The sequence below is a fragment of the Polypterus senegalus genome, chromosome 16 (genome assembly GCF_016835505.1).
Source record: "Polypterus senegalus isolate Bchr_013 chromosome 16, ASM1683550v1, whole genome shotgun sequence".
Classification (NCBI taxonomy): domain Eukaryota; kingdom Metazoa; phylum Chordata; class Cladistia; order Polypteriformes; family Polypteridae; genus Polypterus; species Polypterus senegalus.
Genome location: NC_053169.1, coordinates 75,853,059 through 75,880,558, shown reverse-complemented (window position 1 = coordinate 75,880,558; position 27,500 = coordinate 75,853,059). Strand labels below are relative to the sequence as shown.

The 27,500-nt window shown below is 36.6% G+C and overlaps 1 protein-coding gene across 4 annotated transcripts in view; it reads left to right on the top strand.

Moving 5' to 3' along the window:
- Positions 1-27,500, top strand: part of ehbp1 (EH domain binding protein 1) — a 387,620-nt gene that overhangs the window by 301,913 nt on the left and 58,207 nt on the right. For all 4 annotated transcript variants that reach the window (XM_039738603.1, XM_039738602.1, XM_039738601.1 and 1 more), the window contains 3 exons: positions 2,152-3,054; positions 4,318-4,356; positions 6,030-6,176. In XM_039738603.1, the coding sequence (XP_039594537.1) occupies positions 2,152-3,054; positions 4,318-4,356; positions 6,030-6,176 (1,089 nt within the window). The remainder of the gene's footprint in view (positions 1-2,151; positions 3,055-4,317; positions 4,357-6,029; positions 6,177-27,500) is intronic.

Here is a 27,500-nt window from a genome sequence, read left to right as displayed (position 1 = left end):
AAATTTTGATAATCAAGAAAATGTAATCAAGGAATATACTTCACATGTTTCTTTATTAATATTATTTGACTATATTTATTGATATTTCTGTATAGAATATAGTTTACTAATACGCCTGTAGTATCTGATCTTAACATATATGTTCATGTTGTTTGATTTAGAGAGTAAAATGTCTAAAATTTTGTCTGTGGTTCTGATAGAGACAGACAGCAGTAAATAAAAGTGAAATAAGCAAAAGTTTGTTTTTTTAATTTTATACAAGATGATAAACTTTTTTTAATATATAATTTTAGGAAACAACTCCTGGGAAAAATGGGCCTTAATTTAAAGACATCAAGCAATATAGATCTTCCAGCAGTTAACCCTGGAATGTTTGCTAAAGTAGAAATCTTGTTGTTTAGCTCAGGTTGTGACACATATACTGTTGTTAAGTTTTTATTACAACTGTGAGGATGTGCTTGGTTCTTTAAATTTAGATTTTTAGATAGTACAAAAAAAACACTTGGTAGAAAAAAGTTAAAGCAGGTAACCCGAGTAGCCTTTTTCCCCACTTTTAGGAGTAACTTTAAAGAGTGGGAGAATTTAAATAGTATGGTGTAGATGGTTTTCTGCTGTTCTAAAATCTATGTTCTATCCAGAGCTATGCTTTTGCACAATGGTCATTGTTGAGGCTTGCAACAAAAACAGTAGTAATTAAGTGTAAATTGAGAAACGGCTTATTATGATTATTTTAAAACTGGATAAACCTGCAGTTCTAATATGTCAAGACCCTCAGACAATAAAAATGGTGTTAGTATGCTTTTAGAATCAAAAATGCTATCAGTAGACATAAGATACAACTAGTGATACAGAGCTAGGGTGGTGCTTTTAGATGGGGAAAAAAGTTGCTGCTTGTCATGTTTAATGGATATTTTTACGCACCTATCAAGTGATCGAGGATTGAGTTTTCTTTCTTGATTATCTGCCTGTATTTTTCATCAGCACAAATCACTGCAATTACATGGGCAGTAGAAGGGAGAAGGTGATCGCTTTTGATAAGGCGCTGGACGGATTAGTTTAGTGTTTCTTTATATCTCACTTTCTTATCTGAGAACCCATCCTTGACATTCTCTGTCAGTGCAAACTTCGTCCTACTGATTCCTGATTGTCCTATTCTAGAACCTGGCAGAGATTTGTTATCTACCTACATATAGTTTGTTACTGATCAAACTTGTCTGGTCAAAATATTAAACAGCTTTAGGGAAACAAAGTGTGGTTTACAGTTTTTTTTGTCATGTAGTAGCTTGTAATTTTTATATATAATAACAATACATGAGCAGTTTAAAATGCAGTGGGAATATTCAAAATAAATTAGTTTATTATCTCTATTAAATTTATATGTTTATAATATAAAAAGAGTTAAGTTGTTCATTGTTAACTTGTTCTCTTAATGTAACTGAAAATGACATGTTTTCTCGTGTTATATGGCAGTTAAATCACCGGTAGATAGTTTTCCATTGTTTTTGTTATTAGTGCTGTCTTGCTGCTTTATGGTCATATAATTAGTAATCAAGAGTGGTGTATATGCTTATTTCTGTGACTGCTCGATTATTTAAAGGGACAAAAAACAAAACAATATGTGCTTCTAGAAGCATACATACCCAGTAACAAGGGACCACTGCTTGTTTAGTTTTAATCAAAGTGTGAAAGCCGCAGCTTATGTATATGTTCGGCTTTTTCAAATGTTTTGGCAGTGCATTTACGAAGTTATCGTAAAATTGTATATTTGCCTGACTTGCAATATCATTCTTCTTTATAGTTTGAACTATGTGTGTGCATATGCATGGTCTTTAATTCAATTAAATTTGGGGGGGGGGATGACTCTTTATATTGAAGCATTCTTAAGTCCTTTATAACTGCTTTATGTTTTATTTAAACTTTGTAGCCTTCAAATTGATTTTTTTTCTAGTTGTAATGTTCACATTATTTTGTGAAATGATCAAAACTAAGAAATTTCTGTTAAATTGTCATTGCAATTTGCTTTTCCTTTCTTGACTTATTGATATTTGTAGATCTGCATTGGAATGTTTGATGCTTGATGTCTCTTCACTAAGTTACAGTATTATTTGGTAGCTCCATAAGCTCTCTCTCTTCTTGTTGATTCTTTCTCAGGCATATGATGGCTTTGCCACTTTGGGAATCTCTCGATTGCTGGAGCCCTCAGATATGGTTCTACTTGCAATTCCCGATAAGTTAACTGTTATGACTTATTTGTATCAAATAAGGGCTCATTTTAGCGGTGAAGAATTGAATGTTGTGCAGATTGAAGCAAACAGCAGCAGGAGCACTTACAAAGTAGGGGATTTTGAGACAGACACCAACAGCTCTATTGATCAAGATAAATTTTATGCAGAACTAAACGAAGTCAACCGGGATTCACAGCCTCAACCATTGAATTCAGAAAATTCATCTGTTGCCCAAGAGGACTGTAAATTTGTCAGTAGTTCAGTAGAGGAGCCAGAAAATCTGCATCAGGATCCAAATGTCATTCTCGATTTTGGGTCTTCTTCACCCCCCTCCTGCAGGACAACAAGTGACACTGATCCTCCAAAATCTCATTCTAACAGAAGTGGCAAATCTGTAGAAGAGAATGTACACAAATATGACAGCACAGATACAGCACAGGCACAGCCATCAGTTGCCAATAGGAGACTGCTGAAAGCAGACACTTTAGAATCGAGCGATTTACAGCATGTCAGCGATCAAAAAAATGATGCATCTGCAGGGCTCTTGTGTAAAGATTCTGACACTGAAAAACATAGACATTCAGACTGTGCCAGCAACACATCAGAACAGGGTAGGCCTGGACTGTCAGCAGCATCAGAGAGCCAAGAGCCCACATTTCCATATAAGAAGGCAGGCCCTTCTCCAGCTCACAAGTTGGGTTTCACTTACAACAGAGATGCTGATCTTATCAAGAAAAAGAGGGCCACTTTGAGGATGTCTGAATCCGATGTCACATTTGATGGTAGCCTTGTTATGAATCATACAGATCAATCACCTAATTGTACCCAGGTAAGAATTTCTTCTTTAAATTCTTACATTTTTCATGAAAGATTAATATCAGGAGGCTGAGAGCATCTTTTTGGATAGTAGATTCTCATTTTCATATGCTTATCCCAGTTAGTATTGTGATAGGGAAGTAAATTTTATATAAAATAGCACTTAAACAATAGTGTTGGTAATAGTAATCTTAAGGTCATGTTTAGTATTTTATGTATCAATCTATCCTGAATGCTGAATCTGCTTTACCAAATTAGTGTTGCTGGGTATATTTTGCCAATCCTAACAGTACAGGGCCTAAGGTGGGAAAAAGAACAGACAGCATAGCGGGTCATTGCAGGGCACAATCACACACACACACTAACACTCACTTTTGACTGAGCCAGTTTAGATTTGTAAGTTAACCTATACATTTACATTTTTTTCCCATCACCAACCTGATGAATATGGAAAAAAAACAAATTGTTAATTGTTGTGTGTACTACAGTTAGTTTAACAAAAAGTGTGCACACTCACCTCCCTGTTTGTTAGAATCAACAAACAAACCAAAGTCTGCCTTTTTGCTTATCATATTATGGTAAAGTTGTGTACCTCAGTGCATGTGATCTTGGCTAAAAGTTTTTTAAGCATGTCCACCAACCTTTTAACCACTGCCAACATTCTTGTGCATATTCCTGATTGATATTCTTATTGTCATGTCTTTGGCATCGGTAGGTGATTATTAGAATGTGAATATTATTGATTAAATGTGATATATACAGTGAATATTGTGTGGCTGTTTTTATGCATAAACTTAAACATATGGTAACATAATGGTTCAGTGGATATCACTACTTAATCACTAGTCCTTTGTGGACTGTGCATGTATCCTCATGTGTATGTTATGTTTTTTTCTGATCCTCTGGTTTCCTCCCCACATCTTAAAGAGCTGCAGTCTAAACTGCCATGTTTCTAAGTAACAATACAATATGATTTACTAGCACAATATCATAGTTCTTGTTTTGTACCCACCGCCCAGCAGGTTTAACACTTACTGCTAACCTGTGTTTGAGTAATTACAGTAGATTCAAACAATTACATGATTGGATTCGTTTTTTTTGTATGATTGAGACCTTTATTGAAATAGAAATCCTATAGCAACGGTTCATTTTATATAAACTAATTCGTTCTTGGAAATGCTTTAATATGTTTCTTGATTGTTGGAAAATAAAATTTGAATACAGTGATGACAAAATTTTATCTCTGGGGAAAATGTAAATTGTGGTTCTTCTGCAGGTTCCCTCTACCCCACCTTCAAGTATCACAGAGGAAAAGGTAAGACACAAAAAGTCAATAAATGCACTAGAGTTAGAATTAAACAATATTTTAAATATGCTGTGTCTTAAGTTTTTTTGAGAAAAGCAAAGATATTTTTCTAAAACTAAATTTAAGCTAAATGCTTTTTCCTGTTATGAAACCGTGCTTTCCTAGATTGCTGGGTCAGGAACAACAAGTTTGCTTCAGCCACATAATATTTTTTTCATTTTTGTGATGCATCAAACAAGAAAGTCACTGTCTTGTTGCAGCATATAGCAGATATGATGTACTTCAATGGGTTAATTAGTAGGCAGCCAAATGGAAACAAAAACGAAAACAGTAGCATTTCCACAAGTCATTTTCTATTTACAGTTGTACCCATAGTTGTACATCAAAATCAGTGCACATTTACCTGTCTCATACTTGTTCAGTAATTTGCCTGGAGGCTGCATGATAAAGGCAATAGCTGTGCAGCCTGCCTGGTGGCTCATAGCAGGAGCACTCATTTTAAGGTGTACACAACTTTATTTTTATAACAGCTAAAATATACCTATAATAGCAAAGCCACTGACATCATCAATTGTGCTAGATTATCAAGTTAACAATTCAAGTTTTGCTCCATATTAAAGCAGCTGGATAAGAGAAGCACTTTTGTCACTATGTCTCTATAACTACATGGTTATGAATTACCAGATTGTAAACTGTAACAGGCTTACCTTAGATACATGAGATCCTTAGTATTTCTTGGACCCCTTAGAAACACTTATAAACAAGAATAATAAAGGTTGGCTGTTTGTTACCAGAATGACAATATGAATATTACAGGTCACTTTGTTCTTGATAATCAGCTATGCTGCCTGGGGAAGATCTTAGACAGGCCAGTGCCCATTCTGAAAGCTAGCATGGTTTGCATTTCTCTGGAAGAATCTTCAAAATGAAGTTAAGGAGTAGAATATGATCACTGTGATTGAAGTGAGCTTGGAAGGGGTTATGTCCACAGGTTTCAGTTTTTTCATTTTTTAAATACTTGTTTGTAAGTACTTCTAATCAAAAATCATATTTCACAAAGCCTCATTCACTTGTACAGTTCAGTACAGGAGGAGTCAAGTGTTCCACCACCACAAATTGAGCAAATCAAAGGCAGGTGGAGGTGGCATTGTGTGACACAGTTTTTGGGGAGTAGTAACTCACTTTTGTATGATCCGAACTCTGCTGTAAAACTCTTCACTTGTAGATAACTTGCTAGTTATTTAATTTTTTTTTTAACTTGTCTGCATCTGTAAAAGATTATAGCATGGGAACAATAACATCATGATTAGTTTTACAACCTTAAAGCTCTGAACACTTTCATTTGAATTAATACATTCTCCTTATGTTCCTGGGGGTTTTCATTAGGTACTAGAGTTCAGGTTTGTTCAATGAAACAATCCCAATCAGTCCGCTGTGAGCGTGGGTATATGGGTGAATGTTCAACTCACTGGACTGATGTTCTATTAAAGGCTCGTCCTAAATTGAAGTATGGGCTTTTGAAGAAGTCACCTAGATTATCTGAATCTGCAAGTTACAGTTTCTGAGATTTCAACAGTTCACTTTATGACCCTGATCCTGGCAGTGTAGCTTATTTTTATAGTGGAAAAATGCTATGTAAAGTCTTGTTTCATCTGATTGTCTCAAATATTTTTTTGCAACAGAGAGTATTATCCCGACAAGAGGAACTAAAAGAAAGAGCCAGACTTCTGCTGGAGCAGGCACGAAGAGATGCAGCATTAAAAGCAGGAACTAAACAAATCATAGGAAATTCATCCATCACCCCAACCCGTACAAAGCAACTGTTTGATGTAAGTTATTCTTTCATGGTCTTGCTTTAAGAGGTCAGATTCTTCAGAAGTTATATACATACCAGGTTATTTCAGTCAATTTATCAGCTGCTGTCAAAGATCACCTTGGATAGTGTCAGTTAATTCAAAGTTTTCTGCAGCACATTCGTTTCTAATTCCTGCCTATACATAAGAGAGTATGCGATGCATGTATGTAGTACCCTGTTGGCATAGTTTTTTCTTTCCAACCCCCCACACAAAGCACTTAAGACATCAGATGTTCCCATGTGAGCTTATGATTGTCTCACCCTTAATGTATGTGTTTGTCAGGGGGTCGGTTTTCTTCAGGAAAAAAAAGAAGTTGTGAAACATGTAGTGGCACATGATTATGACAAAATTTATTAATTAATAATTTCAAATAACAATGCAATGAAATTTTCCAACTGCATATAGTGTATTGGGTTTACACACAGCACAGTAGAACCTCCATTTTGCAAGGAATAACTTCAAAATTATTAAAATGAAATTGCTAAATGCCTGATTAGTTGAAAATTTTAACAATTAGTGTTTGATAATGTTTATTCTTTATTTCTTACAATAAAGATACAGCATACTTAAAAATTGTCACTGTTTTTTAGTACAACAAATGCAGTAAATTACTAATATACAGATATTTGTAAAATAAACTTTTAAGTATATCACAAACATTCCTCCTTTTTATTTCAAAATAATTGTTAGTTTTGAAAAAAAATCCATCACTAACAAAATGTAAGAAAATGCTAAACACTGAAATGTTAGGAGTTCTGCTGTATTAAGAGAACAAATGTTGTATGTTTGTATTTGCATGCAAAATCAAAAAAAATTATTGAAATCTTAAGAGTAAAGCTAGAATTAAGAAATGAATGTAAACATAACCTGATAGTATTTCGTACATTTGCAGTATGTAAACACATGAAATACAACAATGTGAATATGCTGCATGCTCAAGAAGTAGCTCAAGTAGTATTTAAATAGTGACACATTCTGGTACCGGACTCACCCTTTGAGTAGCTGGGGCATTGTTCTTAAGGAAACTATTGCAATGGAAAGTGCTCTCATTTAAAGATAGCAGCAATTTCGATTTCAATTCTTTATTGTCCTGTGTACAAGTACCATGTGCAATGAAATGCTTGCTTGCTTTACTGCAGACAGTGAACATAGACCAAAAAAAAAACCACACACAATAAATAAATGAATATAATAAGTAAATAAATAAAACCAGAATCCTAGGAATAACTAGTGAGAGTAGCAGAAGTATATGTGCAGGTAGCAGTGGTGGTGACACAATTTTACTGATTGTTCATGAGTCTGATTGCAGTTGGTTAGAAACTGTTCCTGAACCTGGAGGGGTGCGTCCAAATGGACTTTAGTCACTTCCCACATGGGAGGAGGGTGAAAAGTGACAGTGCAGGGTGGCTGGGGTCCTGCCTGATACGGTTCACTTTCCTGAGACATCCGTGTAGTGTAGATGTCATGGATCGCAGGGAGCTGTGTTCCCGAGAGCTGCTGTGCTGTGTTCACCACAAGCTGCAGAGCTCTGCAGTCCTGAACTGAGCAGTTGCTGTACAAGGATGTGATGCATCCTGTCAGGATGGATCCCACAGTACACCTGTAGAATCTGCACAGGGTTGTGGGGGACATACAGGATTTACTTTGCTTTCTTGACTACTTCTGCAGTGTGACTTGACCATTTAAGGTCATCAGTGAGGGTGAATCGAGGAACCTAAAGCTGCTGACCTGCTCCATAGCCTCACCTACGATGTAGATGGGGCTGTGCTCTGTTGACTGTTTGCAGAAATCCGCAATCATCTCCTTAGTTTTGCTAACATTGTGGGTGAGGTTGTTGTCCTGACACCATTCTGACCTCCACCCTGTAGGCTGTCTCATCGTCCTCGCTGATCAGACCTATTACAGTGGTATCGTCAGCAAACTTGAGGATGGTGTTAGAGCTGTACTTAGCTACGCAGTCATGGGTGTAAAGAGAGTAAAGCAGGGGGCTCAGCACGCTACCCTGAGAGGTGCCAGTGTTGATGGTGATGATGGAGGAGGTTTTTCTACCAATATGCACTTGCTGAGGTCAGCCGGTGAGGAAGTCTAGTACGCAGTTGCACAGTGAAGAGCTAAGCCCCAGATCCAGGAGTTCAGCGATGAGCTGGGATGGAATGATGGTGTTAAATGCAGAGCTGTAGTCCACAAACAGCATCCTGGCATAAGTTCTTGTTCTCCAGATGAGACAGGGGAGTGTTAAGTGTTATAGAGATGGCATCTTCCGTGGACCTGTTGCAACGGTAGGCAAACTGGAGGGGGTCCAGACTGTCAGGGATGATGTCCTTGATGTGTTCTAGCATCAGCCTCTCAAAGCATTTCATGGCTATGGGAGTAAGTACTACTGGGCAGTAATCATTAGGGCAGTCTACTTTGTTTTTCTTTAAGACAGGGATGATGGCTGTGTGCTTGAAGCAGGTGGGGACAGATGAAACTCTCACAGATATGTTAAAAATATCTATAAAGAGAGCAGCTAGCTGTTCGCAACATGTTTTTAAAACTCGACCTGAGACTCCATCTGGGCCAAGTGCTTTGCGGGTGCTGAGTCGGGAAAAAGTCTTCCTCAAGTCATCCTCGGAGAGCCACAGGCTGGAATCTTGCGACGCTGCAGGGGGTCGCACGGGCCTGTCCGTGTTAACGAGCTTGAAGAGAGCTAAAAACACGTTCAACTCATCCGGGAGTGAAGCGGCAGTAGCTGTGGCCGCGTGTGTCCAGGGTTTGTACAGGGAGGTCCAGATCTAACTATGAAATGTTCATTACGCTATAACTTATTAAGTTTATTACATAGAGAATTCACAACTGAATGGAGGACAAGTGGTACATTACATGGAAAATCAGGTAATTAATTCAATATAAGTTCATTTTCATTTATTACAAGATATTTTGAACAATTCTTTTGTCTTGCATTGTTTTCCTGCATTGCATTAAAAGTTGCAACTGTTAAAGAATTGCAAGCATTTGATTTTCAATGTATATTCTTTTTCAATATAAACATTCTGTTCAGGAATGCTCCCATAGTTCTGCTCAGACTGGTCATAGTTGCATAAAGAGCTACTTCTTTCAGATCCATTTTAATTTGTGTCTGACATTTGGAATAAAGTAAATACAATGCACCTTTGGAAGAACAATTGTAGGGAGTATATGACTTCTCTTAACTTGAGTTTTGATAATTTTTTAAAGCCTTTGTTGCACAGTTTTAATCAGAGCCTTGTCTTTTGATAAATACAACACGATGACTGTTGTTACCTGTTTTTACTTTTGGCGCCCTGCTGAAAATACATTAGTCTAAACAGGTAATGGTTATCTGTGTTGCATTTTTTTTTGGTACTTAAACTTCTAAAATATGTCAAGTCATCTAGGTTCAACATTACTTATACTGTACTTTTAATAGAAGTTTGGGATCAAACTCAGACTCCTACAAATGTTTTTAGCATTTTGTACATAGTCCTGTTATGTGAGTGCCTCTGATTTGCCGCTACATTTGCACTTATTTAATGTGTCTTTGCTTGATTACAACATTCATTTGCTGTTTAGAGCAGTTTGTAACTGGGAAAGCTTGATCTCTGAGAGAACTGGACAACAAAATGGAATGCAGTAATAATCCCTTTCCACAATTAATAAATCAAGGCATCATAATTGTAATCATGATTAATATACAATCAGTTGTGCAGCCCTAGTAACATACAGGTGTCGCCTCATTATTTTATTTATTATTTAAACCTACCATTTATCAAAAATCAGTCAAAGCATATATTCATCCATCCAACACAACTCAGGCAACATTCTTATGACAGAAAAAACACCTATTTCACAAAATAAAAGTTAAGATGAATTATATTTAAATCTAGGTTAGTAATGTAAAACATCTGTAGTTTTGCTGGTTGTGCTAAAAAATTAGTTTTATTTTTTTTAATGAATAGTATGTTTTGGATGGCCTCTATACCTGCAAGAATCATTTGATTCTCCCAGCCTTTTTGTAATAACTCGTGCTTCACACATGACAAAAATGCAGTGTGACATTGTACCATAAGTCAGAAAGATAATCCTATCCTTGCTACTACTAAAAAGGGCTACATAGGATGAAAGGTGTTTAATTTTAAATAATATACACAAAAATACGTATTTTATTCATTTAACACTAGAGTCCTTGAAGCATTTGAAAATATTCATAATGCCGGGTCTCTTTATTTGGGAATTAGGTGTCTGAATTGTATAGGACAAATTATATATCATTATTTGGAATACATAAATTTAATGTGTGTTCCATGTCTACAAGGATCTGTGTAAATGTAGGATGACAGGAAATGCGAGACAAACGCTGAACATATAACTAAAACAGAAACCTTTTTCATGTTATAGTACTAATAACAAAAATGCTAATGTGAAGTGTATAATGTGTGAAGACTGAAGCCCAAATATCAAATAAACACTTTCAAAAAATGGTATAACAAAACAAATTCACTTTTATTCAAGAAAACAATCAAAGAAAAAACAAATTATTCAATTTACATGTTTCTGTCAATGTGTAAAATTCAAAACCCAAATATCAATCGACACAAAACAGACATGTCCACTTGGCTGGTGCAGAGGTAAGCTGTTGCCTTTTAATCAAATGACTGTGGGTTCCATCCCAGGTTCTCCCCACATTTACCGTTTTCAGTAGTTGGCTGCTATTATTATTACTATGATATATGACCTTATATATAATTGTTTTATATATGAAACCAGATTTAACAAGTTAACTTGTATTGCAGTACAGTATTCATTGCAGAAAGTTCTTTCAGTGATGGGCTGCCTTTAAAGTGTTCTAAATACCTCAGTTCCATTAAGAGGTAATTAGAGATGTGAAGATGCTTTTGAGCATGACAGACTCAGTTGAAGGTCATAAGACTACATTGTTGGCAACAAATAGATCAGAATCCACATAGACAAACATTGGCAAAATTTCTCAGCAATTTTTTTGTCAAAACCCTAAGCATTCCTATATAAAAGACAGCAACAGAAACCATGTTTGCAAATGCACAATGACTGAGCACTAAGGTTAGGTCAGGAGCATGTTTAAATACACCAGTATTTACTGTCTTGAAATCTGTGACTGTCAAGAAATAAATGGTATCCTGTAGGTGTGGCCAAAAAAATAAGATGACTGTGTCCAGTGTTCTGTTTTCCTAATTCAAGGTCCTTAGAGGAAGGTACTTGTAATTTAAAGTGCATTTTGCGTTTTTACTTTTATTGCATTTTTTTGTTTCCAACTGTCCTCCGCTGATCTATTTCAGTTGCTTCTCAGATAAAGAATCAAACTGTTTCTTATGGTTTCAACTATTTCAATTGTACTTTTCAAACATACCTTGTTTGATAAGAGGAAAGACATTTTTGAAAAAACATACACCTTGTGTAATAGTTTAACTATACTTTCACTGTTGTGAGGAAGTTTTTTGTGGCATTACACTGGTAAATTAACTGTTCTGAACAAAAGCAGCTTGGTAACTAGGTCTCAATGAAGGCTGAAGTGTTTTATGGGCAGATTTACTGTTGCATCTAGTGGTGTCCTGTGCTACCTCAACAAGGTAGTATAGAATAATCAAACAGCCTAAAATAGGAGAATTAAAGACTGGAAGTCTGTCTTTCTTTTGTATAACGCTTCTGGACATCAGAGAACTACATCAGATAAAAACTACTGTAAAAAGAGCAGTGTGACAGCAGCTGTGTTCTAATATAGTTGTGGTGTGGTTGCAGGGTGCATTACATAGGTGTCTTATTATTTATAATATAGATTCATTTCCACTGTAATAAACAAATACTCAGTTATCCTAGAGATCTGAACTCTCAGTTGCTTAAGTCACAGTTGATGAGTTTGGTTAATTTTCTCATTTTAAAATGATTGATTTTCCAGTTTTCATTTCTATCAGTAAATGAAATATAAGCATGAAGACTCCAGCATTACAATTGATTGCTATTTTTGAAAGTTGAACTGTTTATACATTCTGAAGGTCTTCTTGTGAATAAAATAATTGATAAGTAAATAGATTAGCATTTATATTGTCCAAGGAGTTTTTCTGGAATAGTATACTTTTCTTGCTACATTTTTATGTCACTACCCAGCAAATAACAACACAAGGAGCCACCTTAATCACCACAGAATTTAAGCAGTACAAGCTATGACCTGTAAGACATTTGAAGTTTTACCAGGGTCAAAGAAGCCTATCCAAGAAACACAATGGGATTCTGTGTAATCTGAAGAGGCATTCGAAGATACTCCATGCATAGGGAAAAGTTTATGTAGCTTTCTGAAATACTGTAAAATTAGGCATTTTGCTTCATTCAGCCTTCTTTCCTGTTCTTCTCATACATATCAGTCATTAATACAGTTTTATGGCTATGCAGCCATCCTTAATGGAAGAAGTGAATGGAAGTGGGTAGAATACAGGGGCCTTGGAATTTACTTTATTGAGTGGTGCAGGCTGAATAGTCTAAAGTTCACAGTTTTCCAAACCAAGAACAAGGAGGTTGACATCAAGAAGAGCAAAGTTACTCTTACTCTGATAATCATTGATGCAATAGTAGTTGAGATGGTGCAATTACGGAAGTAATTGAGGATGCATCCAAAAATAATTCTGGATTAGGCTGCAAGCGCAAAAACCATATATAAGAAGGGCTAGTCTCAACTGTATTTCCTGAAGTGGCTTAAGTCCAATTGTGTGGGGGAATTTCTGCGTGTGTTTCATCTGCTTGAGGTCACTAATGTGCTTGTTATGCATCTCTATGTGGTCTTGATAGCAAGTTAGCAAGTTTTGCTACTACTTAATTATTCAAGAATGCCTGTCCATCTGTCTGTCTATGGCTCAGTGATGTTAACATTTTCTTTGGGGAATACTTTTTATGGACAAGAACAGGAAGACTATTGAAGATCAAATAGAGGAATGTGCAAACTAGAGGTGAATCTTGGATTAAAAACTGTTCTAGCTTACAGGACACCTGTGACATAAAGCAGTCTTATCCAATACCTAAACACACCAGTAAATTTCAGTCCACATCCAATCCCCAGACAATTTAGTAAAGTTTGACTTATATTGGCAAGAAAACTGACCCCAATTCCATGTAGTCCAATTTGCAGTAGAAGTATTTCCCATGCTTTAAAAAAAACAGTAAATATCAATAAGAAAGGCAAAATAAACATCTGCCTGCTATAGTTAGAATTGCTAAATTTAATTTCTCTTAATTATTGCATGAAGTTCCTGTCTGCCTGATCTTTAGGAAGTCTAAGCACAGTTCCCTTCATAATTATTAAATGCATGAAGTTTGGAACCACTATAACTCTTTCTAGACCTTGCCACCCGACCAAAGTGAACAATTAAGGAAGAAGGGCTGTGGTAGTGGTGAGACTGAGCTGCAGTGAACCTGTTTGGAGACAGGAAAAAACTACCAGAGAAACAACCAACACTACAACACACTATTGATCTGGGCAGTATGAAAGTGGCCAGGCAGAAGACCTGCATCAGTAAAAGACATGTTGAAAGCCTACAGGAAAAAAAACAAATACACCTTAAAAAAAAATCATGATATAAAAAAACAAGATTCTCTTTTCTGATGAAACCAAGATTAATGTTTTGTGGAGGAAACCAGGCACCACTAATCAACTAAGCAATACCATTCCAACAGTCAATTATGATGGTGGCAGCATCATGCTGTGGAATTGTTTTTTTTAGCAGCAGGGACTGGGAGACTAGACTGGGTTAAGGGATATGTTGAATGATGCAAAGTACATAGATATCCTTAATGTAATACCTTTAGGACATTGTTTAATATATTCTTTAGAAGCCAGTAGTTTTGAATTCATTAATTTTTTATTAAAAACTTAAGCACTTCCAGTTTAAGCTTTGATTGTAAGTAAATTATTCATTTGTATAGAAGAAAATCAGTGATCAGAGATTAAAACACCAACACTAATGCAAAATAGGCCGTGATAATTGCAACTTGTAGTCACAGCGAGAAGACATTTGACAAATGAGAGGAGACCAATCAGTCCATCAAGCCTGTTTGTTTAGCTAATAGCTAAGCTGTCCCAATATCTCATCCAAAATTTTTCTTAAAGGTTGTCACGGTTTCTGCTTTAATTACATGGCTTGGTAGTTTGTTCGATAGCCCCACAAATAGTGGCATATAGAAGTGCTTCCTGTCTTCAATTTTAAAAGCATTTCCCCTTAGTATTTTAATTGTTTAATATTTGATAAACTTTTTACTCCATATAATCAAACAATATAGTATGAAAACATATACAGTACATTGAATATAGTGCACATAATATGCCTCTCAAACATTCAATTTAATGTAATTCTTACTGTAGTGGGGTCAAGATTGTAACAGACTGAACAGGAGAAACTAGACACCAGCCTTTCCTGTGTAAGACTGTGATTTTCAAGTTTCCTCTAGCCACAGCTAATATCCTCTAAAGAAGCTATGACACCTCAACTAGGCCATCTTGATCTGAAGCCAAGGTATAAATGTTGTACTTCAAGATTCTCCTAGAGTATTGGTTTACTCACTTCATTACAATGGAATTCATAGCACACATTATAAACTCTTACATCTATAACCTTGTTATTTTGGTAACTACTCTAAGTTTCTGGCCATCACAATACAGATTAAATATACTACGGCTTTTAGTACTGCTGAGACTCCACAAAACTTCTTGTCAGCTACTCTGTTTGGTTGGAAATGCCTTTACATGTAAACCTGCAGTGCAACAGACCAGATCTGACCATATCTTACTTCCATCTACAAGCCTGAGATTGCCAGTATCAGCTCTCATATTCAAGCCCAGAGTTCTTAAGGGAGGGTTATTGTTTGTTTACTGTAGTATTTATAGTGTTGGCTCTGAGGCTAAGGATCTGTGCTGGTATATGGAAGTTTGCCAGTTCAAATACTGTTACTGCCAGAAGGGATCTTACTCCATTGGGCCTTTGAGTAAGACCCTTAATCTGAAAATTGCTCCAGTGGTGCTGTACAGTGGCTGACACTGTGTTCTGACCCCCAAAGGTCTTATTAAAAGTTAATTTCTTCTTGGGGTAATTTGCTACAGTGTATCAAATACCTTTCTATATATTGTCAACGGCACCCGGGCACAGACAGGCAGACATCTTGTTTTGCACAACCACCACACGTTTATTTACAAGTATTTTGTCACTAAGACACAGTCCACTGGTCACACAGACCTCAATTATGGTCACTCAGACCTCAGACACGTGCACAAACCCCAAATCACACACAAAGTACTGGCCACAATGCCTTTTCTTCGGGCCACCTCCACTCTCCACTGCTTCGTCCTCCTTCCACCCGACTCTAGCCTCGAACAAATGGAGACGGCCCCTTTTATAGATGACCCGGATGAGCACCTGGTGTTCCCGGCATTCCTCCTCTGGCCACGCCCCAGCGTGGCGGAAGTGCCGGCTGTCCTCCCGGCTGCTCTCCGGGCGCCATCATAAATCTTCCCCCCAGCACTTCCTGGTGTGGCGGAAGTGCTGGGTTAACAGGTCCCAAGGCATTGGGGCCTCCTGGCGGTGACCACGGGCCCCTACAGGGAAAGGCTTCCATGCCCTTGACCCGTGGCCCCAAAGCAACCGAAGGCGAACCCCGTGATCCAGGCAGGGCGCTGACCCTCTTCCGGTCCCTCCTGGCGTCCCGGCCGGGTCATGGCCCCTGGCATCCCTGACAATATAAATATATATATATATATACTAATAAAAGGCAAAGCCCTCACTCACTGACTCATCACTAATTCTCCAACTTCCCGTGTGGGTGGAAGGCTGAAATTTGGCAGGTTCATTCCTTACAGCTTCCTTACAAAAGTTGGGCAGGTTTTATATCGAAATTCTACGCGTAATGGTCATAACTGGAAGCAGTTTTTCTCCATTTACTGTAATGGAGATGAGCTTCAACGCCGTGGGGCGGAGTTTCGTGTGACATCATCACGCCTCCCGTAATCACGCAGTACATAGAAAACCAGGAAGACCTAAAAAGCGCTGAAGAAAACATGCATTATATAATTGAGAAGGCAGCGAAACAATAAGAAGCGAGCGAGTGACATATACAACCATATTCATGACTTCTGCTACTTGGAAACAAAGCACGATGTAAACCTACACTTTAAATTAAGTTCATAGACAGGCTGCGCTGGCGTTTGTAATTTAGTGCCTGCCCATATAAGGCCGTCCGTCAGCGGCAATCCAATAGCAAACTCCACTAAATATTCACGGGTTAAGGACTGTGCTTATGCAGAGGAAGATGACATGGTCAGGGTGGTGTTTGGTACAAACTCAGCGAAACTGCGAGAGAAAGTTTTAAGTGCCAGGACTAAGGTAACATTAAATACAGCCATGGACATAGCGAGATGGCACCAGCACAGCTGGGAAACTTCGATGCATGTACACGAGCGGCTCACGTGAACTGGCGCAGTGCACAGATAAAAGCAACAGTTCCAAAGAGCTGAACAAAACCGAATTACACAATTGAAAAGGCAGCAAAAATATGAAGCGTCTCATACATACAAGCATATTCATAAATCCAAAACAAAGCACACGTTGGAAAAAGTCAATGTCCGCTAAAGGAAGACAGTGTAAAAAACCCGTGCATGCAGTGTGTCAGGTCTCAGATAAAGAAGAAGGCGAGCTGTTTATTGATGCAGTAAGAAAGCGAATCGATGAATGAAACCTGTCATCTTTACAGCGATTGACAAACACGGAATGTAACTTGAACACAACACATCCTACAAATACGAACCTGATTGAAAGAAATAATGATAATCAAATCCTTGATGACAGCAACACTCAGTAACACTCACAAAACAAATACTGTATATTGACAGTCATGTTACGTTATTTTTAAAATGTTCCCTTTTCTTTTCATAGCTTTTTAACACACTACTTCTCGCTGCGATCGGGTATATATATATGTATATATATATAACCCGATCTACATACTCGAATAATGGATACTTTATTAGCCATCAATGATTGTTTTGGTAAAGCCATACTCAGTGTATTCATTAGATGAGCGGTAAAAAGTAAGAGCGAGGAAGGATGACTTATTGAGGCATGCAGGCTGTAGTCTTGGCGTCAACTCTATCTGAATTGCGATCACATTTGAAAAATATATCTTTTCAAGTTCTATTTAGTCCATATGTGTCAAACTCAAGGGCGCGGGCCACATCCGCCCGGCGTGTAATTATATCCGCCCGAGATCATTTTATATACTGTATTATTGTTATTAAAGCCCGGGTATATGAAGCGCTGGTAACACAATAAACTACAGATCCCATAATGCAGCGCTTCAGCTGCCTTGCCGAACACTTACTGAGTTAATCAAGTTATTGCGAAGCTAGCTCACACGATGCTGAAGAGAAAAGTTGATTCTGAAAATAGAGCCTTTAAAAACCGATGGGAGGCTGAGTATATGTTTACTAAACCCGTGTGTCTCATTTGTGGAGCTAATGTGGCTGTAATTACAGAATTTAATCTAAGGCGGCACTACGAGACAAAACATCAGGTTAACCTGAATGCAATGCAGAAGATACAGAAAGCAGCATAATTAAATAAGAATCTGACACTTCAGCGGACGTTTTAACCCGTGCACAATCACAAAGTGATTTCAAGTGAAGCTGCTTTTATGGGAGACACAAATGCACCAGTGCACCTTGCCTCACTTTCCCTGTTGCCAAGTAATGTTAAACCAAGTCGTCACTACGGTGTTCCCAAATCGCACTTTGCTGATAAACTGGCGCACTGAGTTTGCGCGCGCTTTGGTGACTTTGAAGAACAAAAAGTCCGTCTACATGCGGCTCGAACCTTGTGCATGTTTGGTAGCACATATCTGTGTGAGAAGCTCTTCTCAGTGATAAAGACTAACAAAACAGCACACAGGAGTCGCCTCACTGATGAGCACCTGCAATCCATCCTGAGAATCTCCACAACACAGAACCTCACACCAAACAGAAACGAACCTGTGGCCAAAAAAAGATGCCAGGCGTCCAGCTCTAAAATGACATATGAGCAAAGAAACTGAATGATTTGATTTGTTATTGCTGAAAGAACACATTTCATTTATATTTCTAGGTTTTGTTATGCAGCATGTTCATATTTGAATTTGTATCATTTTGACAGGATATATTTTTATGGAGAGCAAAATCTTTTGGGATATTTAAAATCTAAGTTTATTTTTTATATAAAATTACATAAGAGTAAAGAAATGTGAATGTTTGTTCTTTTAACGTTTACTTTATTTCTAACTTGTATAATTTAGACAGGATAAATTTTTATGGAGAGCAAAATATTATAAGTTGTTTAAGGTTTGAGTTGATTTATTCACGAATAATATTCCTGTCTGTTTTTACCATTCCTACCAAAGATATTTCTGTCGACTAAATAAAAATTCCTTCTATTTAAAATTTAAATAGAACTTGAACAAATCGATAGTTCATAATATCCACGCAGACTTGCGTAAGGCGGGAGTTATCCGTTTTAACAAGCAGCGTATTGCACTGATCTGAAATAGCTGTGTGTGTATATATGTAGATATGTATGTATATGTATATATATGTTTATATATGTGTGTGTGTATGTATATATATATATATATATGTATTTGTGTGTCTATGTATGTATGTGTGTATGTATTTATGTGTGTGTGTATATGTATGTGTATATATGTAGATATATATATATGTATATATATATATGTGTATATGTATAGATATGTATATATATATATGTTTATGTATGTGTGTGTAAATATATATATATATATATATGACAACAACACTCATCACTCACAACAGTGACAAAACAATTACATTGACAATCATGTTACGTTATTTTCAAAATGTTTCCTTTTCTTTTTCATTGCTTTTTAACACACTACTTCTCCGCTGCGAAGCGCGGGTATTTTACTATATATATATATATATATGTATTTGTGTGTATATATGTGTGTGTATGTATGTATATGTGTGTATATATGTGTATATGTATAGATATGTATATATATATATATACATGTTTATGTGTGTGTGTATATATATATATATATATATATATATATATATATATATATATATATATATATATATATATATATATATATGACAACAACACTCATCACTCACAACAGTGACAAAACAATTACATTGACAATCAGGTTACGTTATTTTCAAAATGTTTCCTTTTCTTTTCATTGCTTCTTTAACACACTACTTCTCCGCTGCGAAGCGCGGGTATTTTGCTAGTATATAATATAGCCATGGCCGAAATTATTGGCACCCCTGGAATCTTCCCAGAAAATTGTTGCAATTACAAATGTCTTGGTATAGATCTGTTTATTTCCTTTATGTGCATTGGAACAACACAAAAAACAGAGAAAAAAAAAAGCCAAATCTGATATCATGTCACACAGAACTCTTGTCTGTGTCTAATCTTGTCTGAAATCTCACAGCTTAGATCGCTGCTGTCATAATCGGTTTGAGTTTCACGGTTTGTTTCAATTACGACAGTATTTGCAGGACTTGTGTTGAAGTGATATTCGGCATCTGTCAAGCGTTGTAAGCATACAACCGGTTTCATCGATAACTTCACATCCAGCTTTTGAGAGTTTAAACATTCATAAACATCAAAGTGTCCACTACTGAAATTGTCATCTGTGAATCTAAGATGTTTAAGAGACATTTTCAGTTGTCGAAAGGTGTAAAATATTTGGCCATTTCGGTACACTTGAAAGCGACAACCGAACAATTCAGCGGCAGCCATCAACTCACATGCAGAACCATAGGTGAAGGGCTTAAGCATTTCACTCTTATAGTGCTCATGTGTAGTATAATTATCTCCTGTACCGTCATCAGTCCACACCTTGAACCTGTCCCAGTCATCCATCCATCCATTTTCTAACCCGCTGAATCCGAATACAGGGTCACGGGGGGTCTGCTGGAGCCAATCCCAGCCAACACAGGGCACAAGGCAGGAACCAATCCTGGGCAGGGTGCCAACCCACCGCAGCCTGTCCCAGTCATTCAATATATAAGACACAATGTTCCCTTGGATATCAAGAGTGAGCCTGATATGGCCGTGCAATACGTAACAAAGAGAATGGAAAAGGCTGGTGCCATCTCCGGGCATGGAAACCACTCGGTAAGTGACAGTTCTTTGATCGATGGTGATCACCTTGATAGACATGTTAATGGGGGTACGGTTTGAACGATAAAGGAAATGGGTACCTAAACGATGTTAAGTAAGTCTAAAATACCTACACAGTAACTATAATCGTAATAAACGAACAATAAAACAACGACGAAGCCGTGAATTAAATAAAAAGGCTGTAGTTATCAGCAGGGAGACATGAATCCCGTGGCGAATCAAGGAAGGGAATGTAGAGACTGGAGCGACCGATGGCCTTATATAGGCAGGCAGCCAACAACGTGGGAGGCGTTGGGATGGGGGACCCAACACCGCCTCACATGGTGACCTAACTGCAGGCTATGGACGTATATATGTACGTAAGTAGGATTCAGTTAGTGCTGGGAACCCGCAAACCAAATTTCTTGAAGATGGGCCCATAAGTAACAAAGACCATTGGAAAGTTCAATATGGCAGCTGACAGTGGTGTCATACCACCAAAATAAGTACGTAAATTGGTTTCGGTTAGCGCAGTGAAGCTGCCTACCAAATTTCATGAAGATGGGGCCAACTGCAACTGTACTAAAACAAAGAACTCAGTATTCTAAACTCTTTGTTAGTGTAGCTCTCATGTAGGAAAACAACTAAGCAGATCCAAAATATTTAAAGAAAAGATGTGTAAACACAAGTAAATTGAGTGCAATTCAAATAGATCATTCTGCATTTTTGGAGCAAGAGCAAAGAAACATTATCCAGTTTGGGAACTAATGTACATTTGAGTAGAATTAACATGGGTAAATGATATGGGTGAGTTTTCTAATACCAGTGTTACACACAGAATTGGAAAATGTGAAAAAAATATATTCCATACATGAATCATACATGACTAAATAATAATTTTCTGTTTGAGTAGAATCTTTTAGTATTCTTTACACCTCTGTCAATAAGTTGGTCTATAATCCAAAGCATTAAATTATGGAGTTTATCTTTAAGTGCAAATATGTTACTTGTTTATTTAACAGAACTGTAGGATAAAATGATGGCAAAATCTTGAAGTCATTCTCCACTTTCCAAAATTCACCTCACTACCATCTCTTTCCATATTCTACTCCCATTAGAGACAGAAGAATCATTAATTGAGATGTCAATAAGAAAATTAAACATGTCTCTTGATGAAAAAAGGATCTAGTACAATCATTTTACATTTTTTGGTAGATAAAGTGAATAATTTCCTTCTTTTAGGTAATTATTAATTTCACTGTAGTATTTACCTCATCATGACTTGAAACAGGGCTCTAATGGATTTAGTAGGATTTATTACTTTCTTCTGTTTATTTCCTTTACCAATTTTGTCCAAATGCAATCTTGCAACCATGTCATAGTGCATACACCAGATGGATGGATAATTATACAAGCAATTCAAATTAAATGCCATTTACATTTCTGGGGCAATTGTATTATTCACATTTACCTTTTTACAGTAGTTTGAATGGTTAAGGCATTTCAGCCACAGTGCAGACCCTTTTGTGTGATTAGTTCATCAAACTATGTAAAACATGACAATCATAGCTAAAAGCCATCATTATGTCTCAACCATATCCTTGTAAGCTAAAGTTGATTCTTCTTTCCAGTAAAAAGGTATTGCCCCCAAGTTTTTTTTTTCTTCTTCTAAGTAAATACAAGGCAAATATAAGATATAAAATATATATTCATTTATTCATTCATATCTGACCTGCTTGTTCTATTTTAGGGACTCTGGTAGTCTGAGCTTAATTTAGTAGCTTTAGGCATGTCAGTCTTGGTTAGATCAGCTGGTATCAGATGTAAAGAGCAAAGAGTGTAAGCCCAATGCAATGGTAATAGGACTCTGAAGCTTTGGCTGCAGTTTTTCTTGGGCAAATCATAACAAAAAAAATTTACACAAAAACCTGACAAAAGTTTTCAAGTTACACTTATTGATTGTGCCTGTATTTCACTCTGTGAAGGAAACTTCAAAATATAAAAAAAAATCTAAGTGTAAAATCTGTCCTTAACCAGTTTCCATCTGTGTCCCAGTTTTCTTGAACTAATTCCTTTAAACGGTTAATTTATGTTGCCAACTAATCTTCATTTGTTTAAAATTAAAATGTTCAGCCTTTGCTCACAGCTTATACCTCACAGTCCCAGTAACAAGTCTATTTGTTTTCCTGTGGCCTTTCTCTAGTGCTGACATGTCTTTTTTGTCAACTGGTGACCAAAACTGCATACAGTACTCCAGTTGAGGCCTCACAAGAGGGTTAAACTTATATGTAAACCTCCATGGACTTATGCTGTCTAATGTGTGAAGTACAACATAACATCCAATTAGCATTCTTAATCGCTTATGTACACTGTCAGCATGTAATAATGAAAAATCCACTGTGGACCTATTGAGATCCTTGTCATAAGATGTGTTTTCAAGTTTCAAACTTCTCATTGCAATATCATATATAAAATATTTAGTTTCTGTGTGTAATATATTTATTTCGATTACATGAAATCTGTCCAAGCCTGTATTTTGTTTTGGTTCCTTTGTAATAAATCAATTTATACTACGTTGTCTACCATTTCATCTCCTTTAGTATCATCTACAAACGTAACCAGCTTACAACTCATATTATTATCAAGATTGTTTGTATATTTTATACATGTTAAACAGAACTTTAGCAGTCATCCCTCAGTGACACCACTTCAAAAATCCACTCTTTGCTTCTACTATTTAAGTCAATTTTGTACCCATCTACACACTCTACCCAGAATTCCCAGTTTTCTTTAATTGAACACTAGCCTATCAAATGATAGCTTTTCAAAAACTCTCTTAAAGTCAACATAAATAATACCATACACACCTCTGTGGTCATAAGCTTTTGTGCTTTCTCATAGAACTCCTATGTATTAGTGAAGCATCCTCCGTATCTAAATCTGTGTTAATTAACATTTAATTGATACACCTCTTTTTACCATGAAACACTCAATCTTTCCTTAATACTTGCTTCCATTTATTTACCCATGATGGATGTTAAGCTCTCTGGCATACTGTTACTTGGATCAGCTTGATAACATTTGTTAAGTTCCAGTCCTTGAGAACTCCAGAAAATTTACAATTTTGGCACCAGATCACAAAGCTGTTAATGCTAAATTACATCATTGGCCTAATAAATACATAACATCAGTATGTATACATATAAATTAATATTTCCATTTGATAAATTGTTCCACATTTTGCACTATTTGTAGCACACTTGTATTTGAGTTTTCTTTTTATTTTATTTCAAGAAAATAGCATTGAATACAGTCAAGCCGAACTTATGCAACAAATGACTTCCAAATCAAACTAGAAAAAAAACCAAAGTGAAAAAAAAAAAGCAGAAACAAAAAAGACAAAACCTATTCAGACCCCACCGGGTATTTGAGTTTTCACTCTCTTGAACCTCGTCTGACATGTCTTCATTCCCATTCCTTTCATCATTCAACATTCATCTTAGCATCTGCCGTCACTGTGCAAGAACCAGCTTTATTTCTTCTTCTTCTTTTGGCTGCTCTCGTTAGGGGTTGCCACAGCAGATCACCTTTTTTATATCTTTCTTTTCTCTGCATCTTGTTGTGTTATACCCATCACCTGCATGTCCTCTCTCACCACATCCATAAACCTTCTCTTTGGCCTTCCTTGCAGCTCTATTCTTAGCATCCCTCTCCCAATATACTCAGCATCTCTCCTCTGCACATGTCCAAACCAACCAACGCAATCTCACTTCCCTGACTTTGTCCCCCATCCGTCCAATTTGAGCTGGTAACACTTGCCTGTCTCTCCTTCTCCCTAAACTCAACCTTGCAGTCTTCCTTTTTCAACTTCCACCATTTGGTCCTTGGCTCTGACCTCACTCTCTTCCTCTTCTTTATGTATTTATCGGTTTATTTTAATAAATGCTCTGAGCTGATCATTTATTACAATTTGTGCTACTTCCAGTGTTTTTATGCACTTTTTCACATCAGCCATTCAAAGAACAGAGAGGTATACAGCCTAGCCTATTAGCTTAACCTAATTTGCATTTATAACGTTTTTTTTTCATAAAGTCTATATAATAAATGTTATGTATATAAACATTATAAAGCTAAAAACAAATATTTCATGTAGATGCTGGGGTCTTGGAGCTCATCTGGTGTGCAAAGGGCTCAAAATCAGAGATACCAGAGTTACTTTCCAGCCAGCTCCACCACACATTAAGCACTGCTTGTAACTGATGGTAGATTATTGAATTTTTCACATGTGAAAACTTCAGGAACATGTGAATTTAGACCTTTCTCAGTTTTACACTCTTTTTATATATTTTTAGAATTTATAAATATTTTAGAATTTCATTTGTCTGTATGTTTTTGTTCATCATTACTATTCCTTATATATTTCACTTACTATTTGATCATTGTTTTACTTCTAAAGTACTGCAAGAATCTCTGTGGATCATGTTTCTTTAATATTTCTTGCTAACTTCCCTTTACCTTTTTTAATATCTTTTCTAACCAATCGTTCTAATTCTGTCTTAACTCCAACCATTAGACCTGGAGTCACTTGCCTTTCACATCTTTTGCAGCTGTTTTTTCTTTGTAAATTCTTTTTTAGCTCATTATTTATCTGCTCTTAAATTACAAGATGAACTTGTCCTGCATCTGTGGTGGGCTGGTGCCCTGCCTGAGGTTTGTTTCCTGCCTTGTGCCTTGTGTTGGCTGGGATTGGCTCCAGCAGACCCCAGTGAACCTGTAGTTAGGATATAGCGGGTTGGATAATGGATGGATGGACTTGTCTTGTATTGTACATAAACATCTTATCCAGTGGTCCTCAATTAGCTCCACATCTGCTTAAACTTTGACCTACAGAAATTAGTTAAGTTTTAGTTTTGAATGTACATTTCCCCTGAACAATGTGAAGTATATTATATTATGGTACCTACAACCTAATGGTCCAGTTGCATCTACCCACTGAACTCCTGATTATTACAAAATACTAAATCTAGACAAACTTCTCCTTTGTTGTTTTAAGGCTGTAATATTGTGTTGGTTTGTTTTTTTTATTTTCATTTTATATTGAAAGTAGTTATTTTCTGCATTTCCAGGGTCTATAAACCTCTCTCAATATAAAGCCTCTCTCCCTGCTGCTTTCTTGTTGAATCCAAATACACTCGCTAAGATTAGGTCATCTTTACACTTCACTGCCAAAAGCAATATATGAAGAAGGGTAGTGTCCTTTACTGCTCTGAAATGTTGAATTGATTGTTTTTAATGAAAACGTCTATTGAAAGCATCCATGTCTGTAACTTTGAAACTTGTTAGTAATTTAGATTAGTTTACTTGACTCCTGTTTTTGCTGCAGAAATTCTGTTGATGGCATGTTATCTCTGAGGTTGCCCATAAAAACTGTATATAGCTAGTAGATTAAAAGCATAAAGGAAAATAATAATGAATCTTCATTATTGTTATTAGCCTGTATCCAATACTATATTTTAATTCACATACTGCACTATAAGAGGGGACAACATTTGTTTGACTTTGAACATGGTCATTTTCGGTCTCTAAAAATAGCAAGTAATGCATGGGGATGTAGATGTGAGTATGGGTCTCTTACTGTGATGTATGGTCTTATCTTTCCCCCATTATTTATTCATCTCCTGGACTGTCTATAAAAGTTACCCATTTTTTCTTTTTCTTTATTGATGTTCACTCCATGCAGTTGGAGGTAAAATATGCATTATTTTAAGGTTTGCATTCCTTTCTGATTTAAAAAACGTTTCCTTTACTGCTGTTTATCTCTCTTTATAGGTGGTCTTCTTAATTTGATAGATTTTCTGTCCACATTTCTTCAGTCTCACTACTCTAACCACAAGTAAATTGCTAATTAATCATATAAGGCAACCCTGTCACTTTCTCTGTTTAGGTTCCATAAAGTATCATCTCCACCAGAAAGCATTGCGCCATGACGCTTGGGCCCCTCGGTATGAAACCTCAGCAGCGTGATTTAGTTCAACCATTAGCAGATCAGAGCAGCAATTTCACAGTACTTTGACTAGGGTAATTATAGTACCAAGTACTGGATATTGTTGAGAATCCATGCAGAAGTCTTGAAATTCCAGGTGAGCTTCCTCATGTGCAGTCGGACGTTATGATTAGTTTAATTGGGCTTTGTTTGATTTTTAGCTGCCGTGGCTGCCTGTGCCATGGTTGTTAGTGACTTTTACATTTGGTTTCTGTGACCTGTACTGACAGAAGCCAATATGTTGGAAGCTTTTCTTTTGCTGTTATCTCACAAGGCAAGTCATTTCACTTAGTATGTTGGTATTTTTTCCTGAGTATACTTTTACATATAATTTTTATAAAACAGAAGGGTTTGATGCATGTTATATTTTTTTATATAATTGCACTATACTCATTTAATTGCTTATTGGCAAAGGGGATTTTACTTTGGATTATGTTAGTTAATTTGGGCAATATGCTTAATGCTACATATTTAAACATCCCAATTAGAAGACGAGCCCTCCCAGCTAATTTACTAGTTCAGTTGGTCACCAATAAGCAGTCCTGTCATTATCTTCTTTTCTCTTCAGGAGCTTTGAAGCATAATATTTTTCTTTTAAAATGCGGCATTTTAAAATGGTAACATCACATGTTCTCTCAGCTGTGCAGTAATAGTTTTTTTTTTTTTTTTAAGCATTGTAGTTGGTCTTTAAAGGAGAGACTTAATGAAACCAAATAGTTTGCTGGGAGTTTGGGCCTGACCATCAGGGTGTTTCATGCAGCCTTGTCAGTTGATGTTCATGAATTGGCTTGAACTGAGATCAAAGCATTTCTCAAAATTGAGAATCTGTGAGAGAGACAGCTTCTTCAATTGCACCACAAGAGCTAATCAAGCCATCAGTTCTTTACGCACAGTGCATGTCTTCATGGCTCCCTCAAACTTTATAGAGAATGGTTTGTCATTACTGAGTGAAACTGGATTCCTTAACCCCCCCCACCACCACCACCCCAATCACCACCACCATCACATAAATAATAAAAAGACATAACGATAGAATTGTCTTACTCCATCATTTTAGCATGC